The sequence below is a fragment of the Amblyomma mixtum genome, chromosome 10, assembly GCF_055824585.1.
Source record: "Amblyomma mixtum isolate Tamu chromosome 10, ASM5582458v1, whole genome shotgun sequence".
Classification (NCBI taxonomy): domain Eukaryota; kingdom Metazoa; phylum Arthropoda; class Arachnida; order Ixodida; family Ixodidae; genus Amblyomma; species Amblyomma mixtum.
The window spans coordinates 112,163,022-112,182,413 of NC_143021.1; the positions used below are offsets into that span (position 1 = coordinate 112,163,022).

At 48.3% G+C, this 19,392-nt stretch overlaps 1 protein-coding gene across 5 annotated transcripts in view; it reads right to left on the minus strand.

Annotated features, from left to right (window-relative positions):
- LOC149326691 (ryanodine receptor-like) overlaps positions 1-19,392 on the minus strand; it is a 539,764-nt gene that overhangs the window by 324,671 nt on the left and 195,701 nt on the right. For all 5 annotated transcript variants that reach the window (XM_089562900.1, XM_089562898.1, XM_089562899.1 and 2 more), the window contains exons 31-40: positions 18,045-18,144; positions 17,722-17,802; positions 13,201-13,327; positions 12,143-12,250; positions 11,472-11,588; positions 8,686-8,771; positions 8,005-8,058; positions 6,992-7,164; positions 1,912-2,038; positions 382-564 (exon numbers count right to left, since the gene is read on the minus strand). In XM_089562900.1, the coding sequence (XP_089419026.1) occupies positions 382-564; positions 1,912-2,038; positions 6,992-7,164; positions 8,005-8,058; positions 8,686-8,771; positions 11,472-11,588; positions 12,143-12,250; positions 13,201-13,327; positions 17,722-17,802; positions 18,045-18,144 (1,156 nt within the window). The remainder of the gene's footprint in view (positions 1-381; positions 565-1,911; positions 2,039-6,991; positions 7,165-8,004; positions 8,059-8,685; positions 8,772-11,471; positions 11,589-12,142; positions 12,251-13,200; positions 13,328-17,721; positions 17,803-18,044; positions 18,145-19,392) is intronic.

Genomic DNA, 19,392 nt, shown 5'->3' on the forward strand with positions numbered 1-19,392 from the left:
CGTCCTTGCGGAAGAAGTCGGCTGCTACCGTTCTGAAATGATAGGTGGTGCAACGTAGCCTGTGGGATCAGTTCACTTGCGAAATCGGCCGGTGATGACGACACCTGTATTTCTAGCACATAGAAGCTAAACTTGTCCTCGTGTGCCTTTAGAGGCTGCATCAATGTCTTTGCCGTCTTTCCCTGTGTCCTTAAGCCATGCGATCAAACCAATGTAATCCTACTTCGAGGCTTCTCTGATTTTTTTTTTGCTTGCAACCGAGCGTTCACCCAGGTGCCGGCATCTCTTGTTGACAGCTCGGGCCTTGCAGTGACTCAGCTCGGGTTTTACCATACCTCGCTTGTTTCCAAGTGTGCAACTCAGGCGTCGCAGGGCACTCACCGGGCGACAGCCTGTGGACGGACGGCGGGCGCACGGTGAGCAGCGGCGGGGACATGCTCTGCTGCTGCTGCTGCTGGCCCCCCTTGGAAGAAGGAGCGGGCGCCGGGGGGGCGGACGTCTCCTCCTTCTCCTCCTTCTTGCGGAAGAAGCGGAAGGGGGACTTGCCGCGTCGCTTGGACTTGCCTGTCGCGGGAGTCAGCAACAGTCACTCGGCACCTACGCTGCAAGTCTAGTTGCTCATCGAATAAACAAATTCCTGGCAAACCAGGAGGTAGACATGCAAGCGAAAGTTGATGCCCCCTCTCTTCTGTTCCGCAAAATGCAGTCATTAGAGAATCATGCAAACTCTACCCCTTCTGGACGTTCGGCGCGGGAGCCGTCGCGCGCAATGAACCGGTAACAGCCACTAGGTGTAACAGCCCTAACAACAGCCCCTTGCGGATGAGGGGTCATTCCTTCCTGCAATTACATTAATCATTGTCCCAGCGTTTAGCGCAACGCTAATGCCTCAACTCCGCACATTCGGAACCAACGTGTGACCACCGCGGATGCCGCGGCTCGTGTCCACGACGAACGGAATGAGCGTCCTTTCGAGCCTTTTCGACTAGCTTCTGTAGGTACGTACATGTAAAGCCCGCAACAAAGCACATTTGGCGGGTGGGCGTGGCCAGGATGGGGATGCGGTCTCCTCCTGGAGCATAAACTGCCGTCATTTCCGGTGTAAAAAGTCCGCACCCGGTGTGTAGTCCCCACCCGATCCACAGATCGCATTGGGCTGTATGCTATAGTGGGTGTTAACGAACAAGAAAATGGTCTATATTCCGCATATGGAGAGAGTGCGCAAAGCCCCAAAATTAAACGTTTAAACATGTATGCTGGCTGTGCGCTATATACCTGAATTTACAGTACTCGATCTCACATGCAATGTGCGTTTCATTTCGTATGACCCCTTATCGAAAGTCACTTGCTCCAGTTTGCCCCGGCAAATCACTGGCCGGGGAATAATAATTTAAGGGAATTTAATAACCGCAGCAAATTGCTCTCTAGCATTTGCATTCTGTAATTTGCCCCGTAGAAAGAGTTTCACTTCAAGATTTTACAAAGTACGTTTCGGTGTATTGATTGTCGCTCTAAGACAAGTAGTTGGAGCCCTACTGTGAACTTTTTGTGCTTCTATTCTTTAATCATTGCTTTAATCCTGCTTCTCTTTTACCTGAGCACTTTTACAATGAATCACCAACTAGCCCAGCAAGAAGGTCTCTTAAATTGTTGCATAAATTTTGTTGCTTGGTGTATGGCTTTGCACTCGGGCATTAGCTTATGTACTTAGGGTTCGGTTTCTCTTTTTGCCTTCACTGTAGTTTAATAGAGCGAGTGCTGTGCCCAATAAGGAATGGTGCTGAGACTTGCCATGTCTTTTCGCCGCCCCCCTAGGGAGCTGTGCCATGCTCTCTGAATAAAGATTTGACTTGACTTGAGAATGACATTCATGCTTTTACATCTCCCACGTAGCAAAAGGGATGGCCTTACTCTCGGGTTCGGGTGTGACCGCTTTGGTTCGCTGACCGGCCTTGGGCTTGTGGCCGAGCCGGTGGAGCGCCTCCTCGCTCGAAGCTGCCCGCAGCCGCGTCGGGTCCGGACGGCTGCCATCAGGAACCTGCCGAGATGGATGCCAGCGCTGCTGTCAGCCACCAACGCCTTCGCGTAAGGTGCAAATTATTCGGGTGAGCATTGCGCACAATTAATTGTTGTCTTAATAGTGTATACTCGGGAATGTCGGAAAAGAATGTCACCGCAAATTTAGGTACCTTAGCAGCGTCTTCTTTGGGACTTTCATGGTTGAAGATAGGCTACTTCAAAACGCCACAGATATGACACACATAAATGATCTGGACGGTCCTGGCACTAACTCGCAGCTGTTTATTTGAAAAGGACACGCGTACATATATTCGCCGGGTGATTTTTTCTTTTCAATTTACAAATTTTTTAACTTGAAAATCGTGAGATATGCATCGGTGCGGTCGGTACATGCGTATTCTACAGCAAGGCGGAAATTGTGTACGCGATAGAGCACAATAATTAGAGTATTAGAGGCGTAAAAATTAACTAATCCGATGTTTAATTTTTTATCTCAGGGGGCAAGATTATATTGTGAAATTGAAAGCCGTCACTATCGAAGGTGAGCCCAGTTTTAAATTTTTTTCATCGGCAATGTGGCTCAAAATACTGCGTGTCAAATGAAGCATTTCAGTGCTTAATTTCAATTCGCGTAGTATCTTCGCCGAGATTACATCAGTGTTTTCTACGCCATAAACGGCATCGGCATTTGAGGCATTATAAATGCGAGCGACACCATTTTATAAATGTGCAACGCGGGAAGCCAACTCAACTAGCTTGCAAGTGTGTATTTCTGAAGTCGATATTTCCAACCACGTTGCCGGTAAGGCGCATTTAAAATTATCTCTGCAGCGCATACGACGAGGACGTAGAGAGACAGAGACACAAGCTGATCTACGCTAATCAGACACAACACAGCACAGCCACCGTTGTGCCTGTGTCTCTTCTTGTCTTCGTCGTATGCGCTGCAGAGATAACGACCTACCAACACGCCCAAGCGTCTGCCGGATTTAAAAACTGGGCTGCATTTGATGTTGACGGCCTTCCACCTTGCGATATAATCTTGCCTGCTAAAATTAAAAAGAAAAAGTTGAGCAGTTTATTTTGGGCAAGGGAGGACCTGTAAGATGCAAACGCAGCTGAAGCGGCTCGTCTGATTTGTGCAGGCTTTTGCTGCATGCGACGGTCCTTTCTTCCGTGAAGCTGTCATCACCCCGGACTTTCCTGCGTACCTGCCAGCCTGCACGTCACGTGCCCGTTCAGATATTACTCAAGCATCACAGTCTTGCGCCAAATTCCAGCGACGCCTGTTTCTCGGAACCCTTTCCCGCTCTTCGCTGCTACAACCGAGCGACAAAAACATCGTGGGATTCATCAGACACCGCCCCCACCAAACGTTCTTCGTCAGTGGGCAAGGGAGCACTTATAGGATGCAGACGCAGTTAAAGTGTCTCGTCTGTTCTGTGCAGGTCAGTAGGAAGCACCGCAGTTTTTGAATTCAAGGCGATTCCTTATGCTTGGGTGTGCTCCACTGCCCAGAAGTGCTATGCAATTGCGTCACAGGATGTTTTGAATCGTTCTGCCTTCTTGTGTTCATGTTGAGTAGAGACATGGAAACCAACCCAGGTCCCAGTGTAGATGAACAGCGTGAAATTATTATTGCAAATCAGAAAGCATCTTCGCTTGATTTGAAATCTACCCGGGATTGGTCAGACAGTCATATAGCTGAACCAAACCAAAGGTTGGCTTCTATTGAGCAAGAGATTGAATCTTTCGCGCAAACAGTAAAACTGGTGGAAGACTGGGAGAGCTCAGTCATGAAGCTGCAGTTATGTATATTGCGACGCTATACATTAAGGTTGACGATCTAGAAAATCGTAGTCGGCGTAATAATTTGATTGTCTAGGGGGTCAAGGAACAAGACGAAGAAACACTGAATAGCCTAAGGAGTGCTGTTTTCACCGAAGTGTTCGAAGGAAAATTGGGAATTAAAGCAGGAAGCATTGAACGTAGTCATCGCTTGGGCCAGAAATCAGTTTATGAGACACGGATTCTTTGATTTCAGTGAAAAAACGAACCTTCTCAGAAATGCGAAGAAACTCAAGGGTACAAAACTGTCAATATCTGAAGACTATTCACCTCGATTTCAGAACGAAAGCTATTTTAGTCTACCGTCAAAGATACTCGCAAGCCAGATGATATGGTGTACCTCAAATTGGACGAGCTGGTTGTTAATGGCGACACATATGTTTGGGGTGAAGTAAGTGGTTTTAATGATACATGGTGATTGGAAGGAAAAAAGATTGTTGCTAGCCCCGGCACCTGCCATCGTTGCTGGAAGCACCTGAGCTAGGACAGCAGAAATAAAGGGTAGTAGACAGTGTGTAGAAGGGAAATGAAAGAGGTGAATGAAAGACGGAAGCACAACACGCTCGTCGATAACGATAGTAGCGGAGGCTAAGATAGTGGCATTGATCAAGTTGCTTCTTCGCCGAGCTGTACAATCACTCGACGAAAGCACGGCAGAACTCATGACTGACGAGCCGATATTAGCCGGCCTTTGTGGCTTGTTTCTTTCAACGCCCAAAGCATAGGGAATAAGACCACTGAATTAGAAGCGCTCCTTTACGATCTCGACCCGCACATTAAGTTTTTGACCCAGACATGGTTGCACCCTGATGTTCCTGACTGGCAAATTGTACCACCCGCCTACAGAATTAACGATAACAGAATACTGCTTTGTGATAAACCGTCCCGTGGAGAGGGAGTCGCAATTGTGCTCGAAGAAAGCATAAGTGCTGCATTGTTGCCGGGTGTTCCCAGTCATGAAACCCTTTTTTGAAAGACAGATTTTTTTGGCAACATTGTCCTATTGGGTGTGGTAGTTGAAAAAAAACTGACGCCAACCAATATTTTAATTTTGCCCAACGTTTCGGAGCCACCTCGGCCCCTTCTCCAGGGGTGACTAAAGTGTGCCAGCAGCAGCGGGGCGCTGCCTTCGCTCTCCCTTCGTTAGCACGTGGCGCAGACCACTAACGTACGCGGAGGGGAGCGTTCCTGGAGTCCTATACATCGCCGCCTTTGTGAGCCCGATGTGCCATGACTCCACATGTCGCCTTTTGAACAGGTTTGGCTCCGCGGCCAAGACGCTCACCTCCCGTTTGGTTGGCGTCAGTTTTCTCTCAACTATCTCAAGAACCCAACCAGACGGACTTCCATCGAAGATGTTTTCGTTCAAATCATTGGGTGTGGTGTATCAACCTCCTAGCGCTGACCATGCTTTTCTTGAAGATTTGTGTGATTATATTCAGCGTTTTCGGTGTGACTGAGTGAAGTTTATCTTAGGGGGTGATTTTAACTTTCCTAATATCGACTGTTTTCGTATCAATACTGTGGGTGCCCATTCTAGGCATTGCGAGCTTCTTCTACACATAGCTTTTTTCCGGTAACCTTACTCAGATTGTGAATGCACCAGTCAGAACTTGTTCATCAGTCTCCAAAATTCTTGATTTAATTTTCATTAGCACTGCTGTTAGGTGCGGTTCTGTTGATGTGATGAAGGGTGTTCCGGACCATAACCTCGTTTCCTCTGTCTTTTCGCTCTCAGTGCATGTTGACACTAAAAAATGTCCAAATGGGCCTGATGATGTTGGAATTTTTGATTTTCTAAAGAGTCACCTTGATGGCTTCAGAGCTGAAGAGAATGTAACTGCCTTGTGGTACTCATTTAAAAAGATTTATCTCAATTGTTTGACCATGTTTGTTCCGAATGTTATAAAGTAAAAGAAACACAACCCATGGATGACGCGGAACATAATTCACATGAAACGGAAGCTAAAGCGGTTGCGAAGCTCTGGTCGACGTAATGCAATTAATGTGAGCATGCAAAGTAGCCAGCCAAGGAACAAGATTAAGCAAGCTAAGGACTATTTTTCTTACTGTTACTTTAAGAAACTTCCTCAATGAAGCACCAGAAAATTCTGGAGATGCACAAATGGTAATAAGAACAGTAATATTTCCTTTAATAGTTTGCCTGTCAATAATCCAAGGGCTATTGCAGACATTTTAAACGAGTATTTTCAATCAGTGTATGTTGATAAAGATACGAACTCTTTTTTAAACCAGTAATCTATACTTCTATCCCTGACGTCGTTATTTCTCGCGAAGGATTTTTTAATTTGCTTCTAAAGCTTGACATTAAAAAGTCTAACGGTCCTAATAATATTCCTGCAGCTTTCATGCGTCGTTACGCAGGATGGATATAGTATATCGTGTATATGATTTTCAACGCTTGTTTGTCACAGTGCTCTGTCACATCTGAATGGAAAACCGCTCGTGCTGTACTCATCTTTAAGGCGAATGACCGTTCCAATTACCACCAGACAACCAGCTGCGAAATCTTGGAGCATGTGATCTGCTCATCTTTGAGTTCTCAGAAGCGATCGATTTCGTATGTGATGTGCAATAAGGTTTTAGACGTTGTCTATCAACTGTCTCAAAGTTGATGAATACTTCTTGCGGTGACTTTTAGCAGTTGACGATAAACAGCAAATGGATTCAGTATTTCTGGACTTCGCCAAAGCCTTGATAAGGTTCCTCACAATAAACTCACAGAAAAGCTTTACAGGAGAGCAAGCTGCCGGGCTAGTAGTAGAAAACCTTTACTTAGCCGGAATAAATTCTGACCTTATTGACCTTAATCGAGCATATCTAGACAACAGATTTCAATACGTCCACATTGATAACTAATGTTCCGACGCGCTTCCTCTCACTTCTGGTGTCCCGCAGGCACCCGATAGGTAGCTTGTAATGACGTCGCGAGGTCACGTGACTTCTCTCTACGCATAATTAATTTAATTACCATGGTGGACAGGTTGTGATGACGGCACATGGTCACGCGACCTCTCTCAGCCAATCAGCAAAATTCGTGACATATAACGGTGGACGTTGCTGCTGACGAGGCCCGTAATGCATAAACAAGAAGCCCGCTCACCTGCAAGGTGGTGGCAGCATCGAACGACTGCGTCTTGGTGAGGGTGCCGGTGGTGCCGCGGGGGGTGAGCATGGAGCGTCGCCTCTGCTGCGGGGTCGGGGGCCGGTGGTGGTCCACGGGCATCGGGTCCTCAGTGTCGCCGCCTTCGTCCGCCGAGTAGCCGCGCTGCAGGTCTGCTCCCAAGTATGCGCACCAGAATCGAAAGAGGGACTTGGCAACTTCTTCGATGATTCTAAAGGAGGCATATGAGTAGTGCGCTTCTGTCCCATGTCCCAAGTCCATATGGGCCAAACCTGCTTGCGTCACATACATGAAAGCAGAGCGCCCATTGTCCAGAGCGGCTGATTCTTGACGCACTTGAGTTAACTTTCTTCTTGTTCAACAGGCGAACTCGGGCGTATCGCGCAACGACATACTACGGCGACGTTGTTCAGCGTGAAGAGTTCCAAGCAGATATTCAATACAAAATAAGCTGTGATATCAGTGCGTCCGCCTGAGCATTCAGATCTTATGGCTTATGGTAAAACGTTTAAAGCTGTGCCAGTGCAAGCATTCTGAACAGGATATCAGCTCAGGGATTTCTTTTACAGGTCAGTTGCAACTATCGTAACATCTTTCCACCTCCACTGATTTCGAAGGGTTTATTGCTTTTAACAGATGGACAACAGCTGGGGCTATGAATGCTCCGTCCCCCTGGACACATACAGAGAAAGAAAAACTACAGCCGGTCAGTGTGATTGATTCGGCGGAGTATGCGTTAGCATTAGTGTCCCCGACGGAAGACTGGGCAGCCGCTGCCGCTGACGGGTTTAGACCGTGCGAGAGGGAGGCGTGGCCCAGTCCGTCGGAAACCGGGCGGCCCCTCCTCCACTCTCCTCGCCGTAATCCGTTGCTTCCACCTTCCCTTTCTCCTTAAAGTGGGATTTCCAGTTTGCCGTATGCCAACCGAGGCTTTCAGACGGACGGGGAGATTTTTCCCACAGCGGGACTCCAATGCATTCAAAACTACGCACCCTTGACGTCGGACATGCTGAAGCCGCTGCGAAGCATGTGGTGTTCCAGATTGGCTGCAAGGAGGTGAATGCGCCAAGTATGAGTGGACGCTTGGCAAGAACGAACCGGAGTGCAAATGAAGGCAGCAAGTCTTGGCACTAGCAAATAACCGCCGCAAGTAGACTGACAGAGCACGCCTGAGCCACTAAATACGTTGAGAGCAGTGAGTCCGGAGCAGATAGTGCCTATTTTCTCTTCGTTCCACACTGCAAAGCGCTGAACCAACCCGTCCCTTCAACATGCTTCTAGATCAAGCAAGCATTTACTCGAAAGAGTCTAAAACGTTCACTTCTAGATATGGCGACGTTATTGGGAGCCGAAAAATTTACTTCATGAGTTACTGGCTTGGTTACGTGCTGATCTGCCCCAAACCGACAAGGCATCGCGGTTATATCTGCGCCTGCTTCAGAACTTGCACCTCTAGGCTGATAGGCAGTGACTTGGCTTTCTGCACTGCTTGCTGCGACGTCCCATAGCCAGTGGAACGCTTCGGAAGACTCGCCACGTGGGAGCCACACGAATGGCGCTCAGTGGCTGCTGTACTCTCGCGTCGGGTCTCTCTCACCGCAAGCCATGCAGCCTGGGCTGCGCGCAGAGCACGTGGACCGAGGTAGAGAAGGACGTCATACATTGCAGGTTACCTGGATGGCGGACGCTGGACTTCTCGGCCTGCGCCCTCCGCTGCCGGCGGCGCACCTCTTCCCAGCGGTGCTCCTTCTCCTGGTCGCTGTGACGCAACGAGAACAGGTTGTCGCGTTGAAGTCACTGGCGAGCACGGAACTTAGGAATGCCACAGTCAAGGATTTCTACTCCAATCTGAGTAAAACTGTCTTCGTTTGAGCACCATATGAGGGGACCGAAGAATCGCCAACACAGACGAACACAAGAAAATGACAATGACAAGCGCTTACTGACAACTCATTGTTGTCGTTGCGTGGTTATATTCTCACGGGCAAAAAAAAAATTCAAACGGACAGATAAATACGATAGCCAGTAATGTGAAATTCGAGCGCAGCTCTTCATGTGCCGCCGCTGGCAGGTGGCGCTCTGGCCATCCTTCGGCACCTCCCCGTGGAAGCCACCTTCCAGGTCGCGCACCGCTGTGCTGCCTGCACATCCAGTTACGCCGACGGCGACGCCACCAACGAAGACGCGGAACGCAGGAACGGACGCCTAGCTGCGCTCTAAAATTCAGGATAGCTGGCTGTTTCTTGACGGCGTCTCTCCTAGACGGTGCACCAAAGAAGCTCTGGATGAGGTGCGAAAGCATGTAAACGCGCCAGCAGTCTCCTGACACCCACTACCAGCCACTCAGAAGGCTCTGAGAAAGCGGCTAAAAAGACAATGACATAACAATAAGGTCATGGTGCTAACATAATAGAGAGTTGGTTATGCATTCATCAGCGCTTGAAGACACGGGCAGAAAGGTGAGACCAGCACGCTGCGCTGAAGTGACAATTTTATTTATGAAGAAAAGCTAAACTGTATCTGTCCATTGTGAAATTACCTCAAAGAAATTGGCTTGGGCAGGGCATGTAATGCGAAGGCAAGATAAGCGCTGGTCCTTAAGGGTAACGGAGTGGATTCCAAGAGAAGGGAAGCGTAGCAGGGGGCTCCAGAAAGTTAGGTGGGCGGATGAGGTTAAGAAGTTTGCGGGGTTACGGTGGCTGCAGTTGGCAAAGGAAAGGGTTAATTGGAGAGACATGGGAGAGGCAGTGGACGTAGTCAGGCTGATGATGATGAACCGAGACCAGACAACACGAGAAGTTATCGAGACAGAAGCAATCTATGAGTGTAAAGACGCATGCGTGAGCAGCACATCCCTTGCGCTGCTAGCGAAGGAGAGGGAATTTTTGGATGGGGGAAGGTAAGGGTACGAAGTAACATGTGACGCGAGTGACTGACGACAGTTTTATCTCCACTTTATATATTTAGCATTGCTTCGTGATTGAAATTGACTTGCCAGTTTAACGTAGCATGTGTGTGTGTGTCTCACATTTCTGTCTGCATGTTCAAGCGCTGATTTGGAAAGATTAACAGCTCGCTGTAAAGAAACTGTTTGCATTGTGAGCTCATGGACATGGCTGAATTACTCATACTTACTCTCTTGACTAAATCCCATTTCCTTTGTGATAGTTTGTGGGAATGACGAAATCAACTCATTAGGTCTGTGCAGGTGCCATTGCTATATAGTTCCAGTGAGCGAACAGACATTGCTGCATTAGGAGAGCTACTTGAAAGTCGAAACGAAGATGACATAGCGAGCGTCTCTTTCCACGTGTTTTGTCTCAACCCAGCGTTTTCAGGTAAAGCAGTCTCTTCTCTCACAGTGGGCACTTTTTGATTTCTTAAACCAATAACTCCCACATCAGTTGTCGTTTGTAGGGGGATACAAGAACGCAATAGGCCAGCCAGGGTAACCAAGAAAGTGAAGACTCCTGAGTATGTTGAAACTCTGGCGTTCTTTGAAAATAAATATTGACCGAGTTACGAATAACTACACCTTCACGCACCATGCGCGGCAGGCTAACCTACATTGCCGCGGTTTATGAGCTCGGAATTCGCTCGTGAAGTCAAGCAGTCAGGTGCACCAAGAGGAAAACTGTTTTCAAGCCGCCGCGGTGGCTCAGTGGCTATGGTACTCGGCTGCTGACCCAAAAGACGCGGGTTCGATCCCGGCCGCGGCGGCTAGAATTTTTTTAGAGGAGAAATTCTAGAGGCCCGTGTACTGTGCGATGTCAGTGCACGGTAAAGAACCCCACGTGGTCGAAATTTCCGGAGCCCTTCACTACGGCGTCTCTCATAGCCTTAGTCGCTTTGAGACGTTAAACCCCAAAAACCAAACCAAACCAAAACTGTTTTCCAGCTCGCTCAAGCAGGGGAAGTGCATGCATGTGACGACAAGGGTCCGGCGGACCCATACTGCAGTTTTGACGCTCGCCTTGCCGCTGACACGGCCGAAGCCACGCATCTTTCAACAGTGACCGCCAGGTGCGCGTAAATGCTTCACTTCGGGATCTATCGTTGGCGCGCATCGTGCCGAAAGATTTGCTCATTTTCCAGTCACCGAATCACTGCGGGACAGCGATTGATCCCCGCGTGAAGCATTAAAGCGCCCCTGACGACCACTGCTGAAAGATGCGTGGCTTTGCCCGTGCCAGTGATAAGGCGAGCGTCAAAACTGCCGGGTGAGTCCACCGGACCCTCGTCGTCAGCATGCATGCGCTTGCCCTGCTTGAGCGAGCTGAGGAGACGTTCCTCGACCGCTCTCATGCTCCGTTTCACTTTCGGGGTACCTGCACGCACATACAATGACATAACAAATCAGCATGTGTTATAACGGCCTTTCGTCCGCACTTCGGTTTACGTTACGGTAAGCGAATTCTCCACGCAGCTGTGAAAGAGCATGTGCCTAGGCGGAACTTACTCGATCAGATTCTCTTGGCAGCACACTGGCAAGCTCAGCCTCAGGAACTCGTAGTTGACTTTTTCCACGGACTCGAACAGCTTGTGCGTAATCTTGATCGCGGGAGGACATTCCCCTCTGCGTTGGAAAAGTGACAGGTGCAACGTGAATTTGTTGGAGAAATAAATAAAAAAATTGGAGTACAACCGGTGCTATGGTTGGGCTAAACTTCGGCAAGTAGGCACAAGCGAGGCTTGCCATAGTGAGCACTTCACGTGCAGATGACGAGCCAAGACGTAGCACCTGTTATAATGAAAATTTATTGCGGGTCCAAGATGCTGTGCACTTGCTTCAATAGAAGAAATTGTATGCACTTGAAAATGTACGTGAAAACAAAAACAAAAATAAATATAAACATACTCGCAGCGTTAATTCTTAATCAACGATGCCACGCGCGCGCACTTATTGCATTTTTAAAGCCTCTAAACAAGCGGTATTCATTTCTTCAGTCTTTAACGTTCTGATAATTCTTTAACATTACTGGACCTGTGATATTTAGCGCGTGCGTCACAATTTCAATACCCTGGACCTTCTTGTCAAAGCAAGTAACGTTACTTTCTGTATTTGACTCAGAGTTCTGAACAAACTTGCAATTAACTAAGTGAGCTGGAATGACAGTTCTGGAAGCTCACCCCGCCGGAATCCTGTTCACTTCGACGTTCGGCGAGAAGGCGTCGTCCACATTTACGAACATGGGTTCGTCCTTGTTGTACCAGAAGGTCATGTTCCGGTTCATGTTGCTGTTTCCAGGGACACACAGAGAGAAAGACAGCGTTCTATCCTCAGCAGAAACTCAAATGCGAACACTAGAACAGGTGCGCTCTACATGGAGAGGATATGCAGGCATAGCACTGAGCTTCCACCGGCCAAGACCTTCGCAATTTGCTGGTCGTGTTTCAGTGCTCTTGTTCGCGCTTAATTTGCTCAAGATATTACACTTAAAGATGCAATTTTGGAAATTTTAAACTTTGCACCTGATTGACGCTTCACGGCCTCTGTAAGTGAAGCCATGTTGGTTGCTACCTTGGCTTAACGGATCTCCATGCCTTTCACTTCAAGAATCGGCGAAGCCTCATAGCTTTTTAAACACTGCCCGGAATAAACCACAAATTACACGAATCAGTACAGAAATAACGCTGTGCAGACTTTAATACTATTCTAGGGGAACTTAGTATAAACTTCAACTTTAAAATTTAGAGGCACTTGGGAATCGAGGTCTAGAATGGTCGATGCTGCACAAGAAGAGGCCAGTGACGCATCATTTCATGCTGTGCAATTAGGTCTGTCATCATGCCACTAGCACATTACGAGCAGACGAGCAGTTGTCAGATTCGCAAAGGTTGACTGTGATACAATGCCACATCGAAGAAATGATAATGGCAATAGGTTCACACCAAGTGGGATGTTTAGCGAATAAGGAACAAGGGCATAGATTACGACCCCAGCTGTTCACCCGAATAAACTGGCACCTATTTTGAATACCTTCGATTACGCGTTGATGGCCTCGCGCAATATGCACAACGCTCCGTCGCATCATACCACATCGGATTGTGCGCTCCTTATGTATTCTACAACTGATAAAGCTCCTTCAACAGAGCTTCTTTACCTCCTCGTAAAACATATGCTTCTATGAGCTTTACGTGCCCTTAGTACAAAATGCAGGCGCAGAGAAAGACACGTCGCCCCTTACACGCAGAAAGGCTGGTAGCCCTCCTGAAGGCCACAGGTGGTGAAGAAACGAAGAAGATTGACGTCATGGCCGAACACCAGCTTGGCTTTCTGTCCGATGCCGAAAGTGCACGCCGGCACATAGGATGCTGAGAGCAGGAACATATATAGATATAGAAAATGAAGAATGCCAACAGTCACCGAAAGCAAGGAGAGCACAGGAGAACGTTCTTACTTTTTACTTCTTTCAACTTGCGTTTAACAGTGAGAAATTAATAACGCAATTACTTTACGGTTGAAAGATAATTGATCAGAAAGTTGAGAAGTAACCACATGCCGCCGGCGGGATCCGAACCTAAGAGCTCCGAATTTCGCGTCCATTGCTCTACCAACTGATCTAGTGCGGCGGCTGTTCAATCTTAGGGCAGCACTTGTTGGGCTAGTTGGTAGGACATGCTTCTGAACGAACCAGCGCAAAAAAAAAACGGACAAGAAAAAGGCGAAACACGACGGACAGGAGCGCTGCTGTCCGTCGTGTTCCGCCTTTTTCTTGTCCGTTGTGTTTTTTGCGCTGGTTCGTTCAGAAGCATGTTCAATCTTGCACTTTCGGGGTATCTATGCTGCGTGTAGCCTAAGCTTGAGCATATTCCCCAGTGCCACCCTCGCCCGCAGCGGCGGGCGAGCTGTATCTCAAGATGGACTCAAAACATTGTCTACGCTTGTGCGTGACATGTGGCTTTTAGGCTGGCCTCTTGGAGTTGAGCCCAGCAGACTTTGGACGACGTGTCACGGTCCATGGAGGCACTCTACAAGGGAATACCGGGGCAAAATCCTTGCAAATGTCTACAGCAGACTGCCGAAGGTTTTTGCGGCTTGAGCGAAAGGTGGCAGCAATGGAACAAGGAAGATATTTTTCCATATCTTTGTTGGGCAGTATGGCGCGTCCCGATGAAGAAAGAATAAAGGTGCCTCCTCTTAATAGATCTTGAAAAATTCCCAAAAACCATCGACGGCATTGCTGTCCACTACATGGAAGGCTGGTGCTGGGTTGTCATTTTTCCTGTTTTTCTTTTATATTGTGCACCTCGCGCTGAACCCAATGGCCACATATAGATGCAGTAATACATATAATTGCACAGTGTGCCAGTAGAAAACTACAGGAAGTTGATAATATTTCAAAAAAGAAAAATGAACGCACTGGAAAATGCACTTCACAAGAAAACAAGTCCGTACATGTTCGTGGATCATGCTTAAAAAGAATATAATAGCGCACAAGAGAAGACGCCATCGCGGTGGCTCAGTGGTTACGGAGCACGGCTGCTGACCCGAAGGACGCGGGTTCATCCCGGCCGCGGCGGTCGAAATTCGATGGAGGCGACTTTGTAGAGGCCCGTGTACTGTGCGATGTCAGTGCACGTTAAAGAAACCCCAGGTGGTCGAAATTTCCGGAGCCCTTCACTACGGCGTCTCTCACAACGTGAGTCGCATTGGGACGTTAAGCCAAACCAAAACCAAACCAAAAATTGCGAGGACACTTTGGCAACTGAAGTGTTAAGAGGCGAAAGCCGAGGAAACTATGCCGTGACGACTTCCGGTGGATCTGACGTCACACCGTTCCCGTGGCTATATTGATACCTAAATTATACATCTTTCGGGAATCTTCAGTGTTAATTACGCTTAAATACAGATTTTCCCATCTCATTTGACACAAATGCGGCGTTTTTCCGACCATTTTGTGAAAATTTTCACTATGCCGTGACGACTTCCGGTGGATGTGACGTAACACCGTTCCCGTGACTATATCGACATCCGCGGTATTTCGACGCAATTTCAACAAATTTGCCTATAATTAATTAACTAAATAATCTAGAGTCATCACACTTGGCTTCTAGGTTCATTTTTTCCTTTTCTATCTGAAGCGACCATTCGTTTTCTCCTATGTATTTTAGTTCCCGAGTTAACACGAGTTAAACACCGCCAAAGGTGTGACAACCTCTGATAATCTGATAACGGACGAGAGTATGAGCCATTAAAGGCTTTCGCCTTAAAAAAAAACCACAAGAGAAGACAGGACGAACGAGAAGACAGGGAGAAGCGCTAGGTTTTTGAACTGAGTATTTATTGCATCATCAGGGGCATGTAATGTCCCTGATGATGCAATAAATCCCCAGTTCAAAAACCTAGCGCTTTTCCGTGCGCTCCGTGCGTATTACGCGAGGGCATATAAATATAAATATCAATATAAATATGAGAGAAGCCAACAGCCACAGAAACCAAGGAGCACAGGGGATTTTTAATTTTGAATTACTTTGTTTATTTTATGGTGTTGTTCAATTTAGAACATTAATGAATATGTTATCGCTTAAAGCTAATTGATTAGAAAAGCAGAAGAAAAAAATTGCTGAGGCTCAGCTTGGCTAAGCCTGGGGAATGCGAAGCATATTAGTGGCTAGGCTTGGTAATACATGGCTTTCCTTGGTTGAATACTTGGTCATTTTAATACAACCACTAGAAGCCTTCATCGTGGGGGAAGACAACGGCATGGCTACAGCGGAACGCCGACTAACCCCGAGACGCGCGTTGGGTGAGCGCCTGGATTGCCACGGAAGCCGCGTCTGCCTGCCCGGTGGAGCGAGCGTTTCATATACACCGAGTGTGAACGCGCGTTCGAAATGCGCGGGAATGCGCGGGTGTGACGGCTAGGGGTCCCACGGCGACGGCGCGAGGTGGAGGCCGGCTCTCTCATCCGATGTCACGTGGTGTGACGTCACGGTGTCACGTGGGGGTCCCACGGCGACGGCGTGAGTGGTAGCTCTAGCAATATGCTTCGCATAAAAACAACCACATGCCGCCGGTGGGATCCGAACCACACGTGGTTGCGTGGCCTGCGAGACGCTTTTCGGAGTTTCCCGAAGCGGATTGCATCGGTCAAAGTGACATTCGTCTTGAAAAAAGCACTCACTTCGTCGGCAATCTCGACCTCAGACGCTCCTTGAAAGGGGCGCGACAGTGCATCTAATCGAAGCTTCTGGGCAACGCAAAACTCTTTCTCCAGTGCACTATGCTGAGCGGACTGCAGAACGAAATATAGTATTGTTTGAATTCAGCGGCAGCGGTGCATGGGAGCCATCAAATTATTTTAGATTTTTTTTTTTTACATTCAGCTACAGAGCGCGAAAGGTGGCAGCGGAGTGCTCCAGGTCAAAGGTCACGAGAATTCGAATATAAACACTTTGTGCACTGTCCCGCTTTGATCTGCGGTCTATTTTTTGCTGAAAGACCATTACGCCGCTTGGGCAAATACAGCCATCCAAGTGGTCCGCGACGCCGCTATCGTTTTCCCTTCACCAACACGAAGGGCGGAAAGCTGGGAAGGTCTGTTGAATCTCTCTCATTTTAGAAAAGCAAACCTTACGCTGCTTGCTTTCTTTCAAGCGCGACCAAAGGTTCAGCCAGGGCTCGATGACCAAGACCCGTCCTTTGGAATCCATGCAGCAAATCAGCGTGCTCCACGCGATCGATAATCCGTTTGTTAACAACACACGTAGCGGGGCTACTTGGTGATACATTTGCTTTTCTTGAAATTAAACGACGCTGCCTATTTAGACGAATAAATAGAAAGCGCTGGTCCTCTCTTCTCTATTTATGTATTCATCTAAATATGTAGCGCTGTTTAATTTCAAGTAAAGAATATTATCTGTTTCTGCTAGCGTCGTTTCATTAACGTGAAAACAGGTACTGCAGTCGTAAATATGCGAGCTGCAAGAAGGGCAGAAAAAAAGGACAGCGCTCGTGGTTTTCTATTTTTTCTATTCACCTCAGGAAAGACAAGTGCGTTAGCACGCCTTCTATTAACCTTTCTAGAAATGAACTTGCCTTTTTGGATGGGTACATCTAGACTATTTACCCGTTCGCCTCTCTATGTTTTAGTGTCCTTTTAGATGTTCTAATGTGCTTTTATTTACCGCCCTTTACACGGTTTTTATCTCCATCTTTCATTTGTTCTTTGTTATAAATTTCGTCGTGTTGTTAGGCATTTTTCATGGTGTTATCCTCTTTTTCAGTGTCATCTTTCATACAGCTCTGTTTTCCCATGTTGTTATGCATTGTTATCAGCCGATATGAATCCCACTTTTTTACCTTACCTCGGCAGGTGTTTGATATGTTCACATTCTTGGGTTTCTTTTAATGTCACTTAGATATGCATTTTTTTTGCGCTGTCTTTTGTTTGGTTGTTGGGGTCACGCTTCATCACGCAGCTCATATCTGGTTATCAGCGGATATATAAGTGCGCCTGGCTTCTTTTGTCGTCATTAAAGTTGGAAGTTGCGCTTCTTTCCTGTCGTCTCTATCTTCTTCCTGTGTACGTCTTTTTAGCGCACACCCTTTCAAATATGAATATGTACCAACTAGCCCGTCAAAAAGCTTTACTTCTATTTAGAGAGAGTTTTCTAATCGCTGCTGCGTATCGGCCTGAGTGCGCGAGGTGACCAAATCGCAGAGCTGGCTCGTACTGCACGCTCGAACCCGAGAGAACACTTACCGCCGTCGCCGCAAGGAATGTCCGAGAAGGCAGCTTCGCCGCCGAGGTTGTCCAGAAGCAGTTCTCCGTTCAGGGAGAAGCCTGCGTGTCAAGTAAAATTAAGAGCGCACTTAGTAGGAACACTTCTGATTCACAATGAGGGGAGGGGAACCAAGATGATATTAATACCTCAGAAAATGCAGGACGTACACGGAAGGACGGATATTAAGGATTATCTTTAGTGTTAAACGCCAGCCCAGTTGCACCACTGCAAGACAAAGTCGTCTCCCAATGGTCTCCGGTCAACCCTGCACCGCTCCCGTTCACCGAGATCGGGAACTCACTTATTGTTCTGTCGTGCAGGTCCAGCATGCAGCCGACGACGTCACCGATCATCCACTGCTTTCCGTAGGATTCCGTTGCACCGCCATGGCTCTTGACAGCCTGCGGTACAGAAACACCGAAAGCGTTTAGACAGGTCAACATCATCTCTGCCTTGTGCAAACATTGATTAATTACTTTGAAGGATCTTGTGTAACCACTGAACTGTTTTATACAAATACTGTGAGGAAAAAGGTTACAAATTTTTACTGCATAAAAAAAAAAACGAGTTTGAGACTAGGCAGCGGCGACAAGCCAGCGTGCACATCGCCCGTATCTTCCTGCTGTTACTGCAGGCCACTTGCAAAGCAGCCGCACTAAGCGCCGGCGACTATCAAGCTTGAAGCGTGCGTGCCAACGAACGCTAGAAGCAAGCTGACCACTATGGTGTTCCGGTAGGCGTCAACATCGGCTCTGCTGTGACCTGCTGCATCGCCATCACGTGACTTCGTTGCTTCTATAAAACAAGCATTGGAAACCCTTCGGCACCACTAGGCAGCGGCGACAAGCCAGCGTGCACATCGCCCGTATCTTTCTGCTGTTACTGCATAATTTTATGTCTCTTTTAGAGTTTTATATTAAGTCCACCTCGTGGGGATTGAGCTTCTTGGGCTATCCGAGTGTGCGCCCGCTTCTGCCGTTTTGTTCGTTAGAGAGACCCCCCGTGGGGTGTCCGCGAGCAGAATGCGGGCAGCCACGCTGCTTGTCCTCCCTTTCAAGGGAAGCTCTTTCGAGAAGCGCAGTAAATCACCCTCCCTTCCGTTCTTCCCGCTTCGACCTGGCGTCCCCATTGGGTCACCCCGAGTGACAGTTGGGGGGCGTTGTTTCGGCGAGAGGCCCCGAGCGGGAAATGAACGGGGAGATCGCCACCGACTCGGGCAGCAGAAAGGTGCGTAGAGTTTGGCTCCCGGGTGCCTCGGCCTTTGCCGGGGGCCCAAGAGCGCGGGTGCTTTAACGTGCGCATCTAGTATGTATGCTTGAGTCCAGGCCCGAACCTCCGGAGTCGTGTAGCCCGCCTGTGCGGCGCCGACGGGCTACGGATTCGGGAGGGCCTGATTTGGCTGGTTCTCCGTCATCGCCGGCCATTGCTGGTGACGACGCGCGATGAGCCATCGATGTGCGACCTGCGTCGTCAAGATGTGCCATCCTTCCTCGTGTTGCGCTGCGCGTGATTTGACCCTTTGGTTGGCCGCGCGGCATGCGATCGCCCTTAGCTGTGCTGTCCCGCGCGTATGTTGTCTTTGCTTTGCGCGCGCGGCTCCGCGGGCCCGCTTTCGGGTGCTGCGGCGGGGCTATGGGGTGCACCCAGGT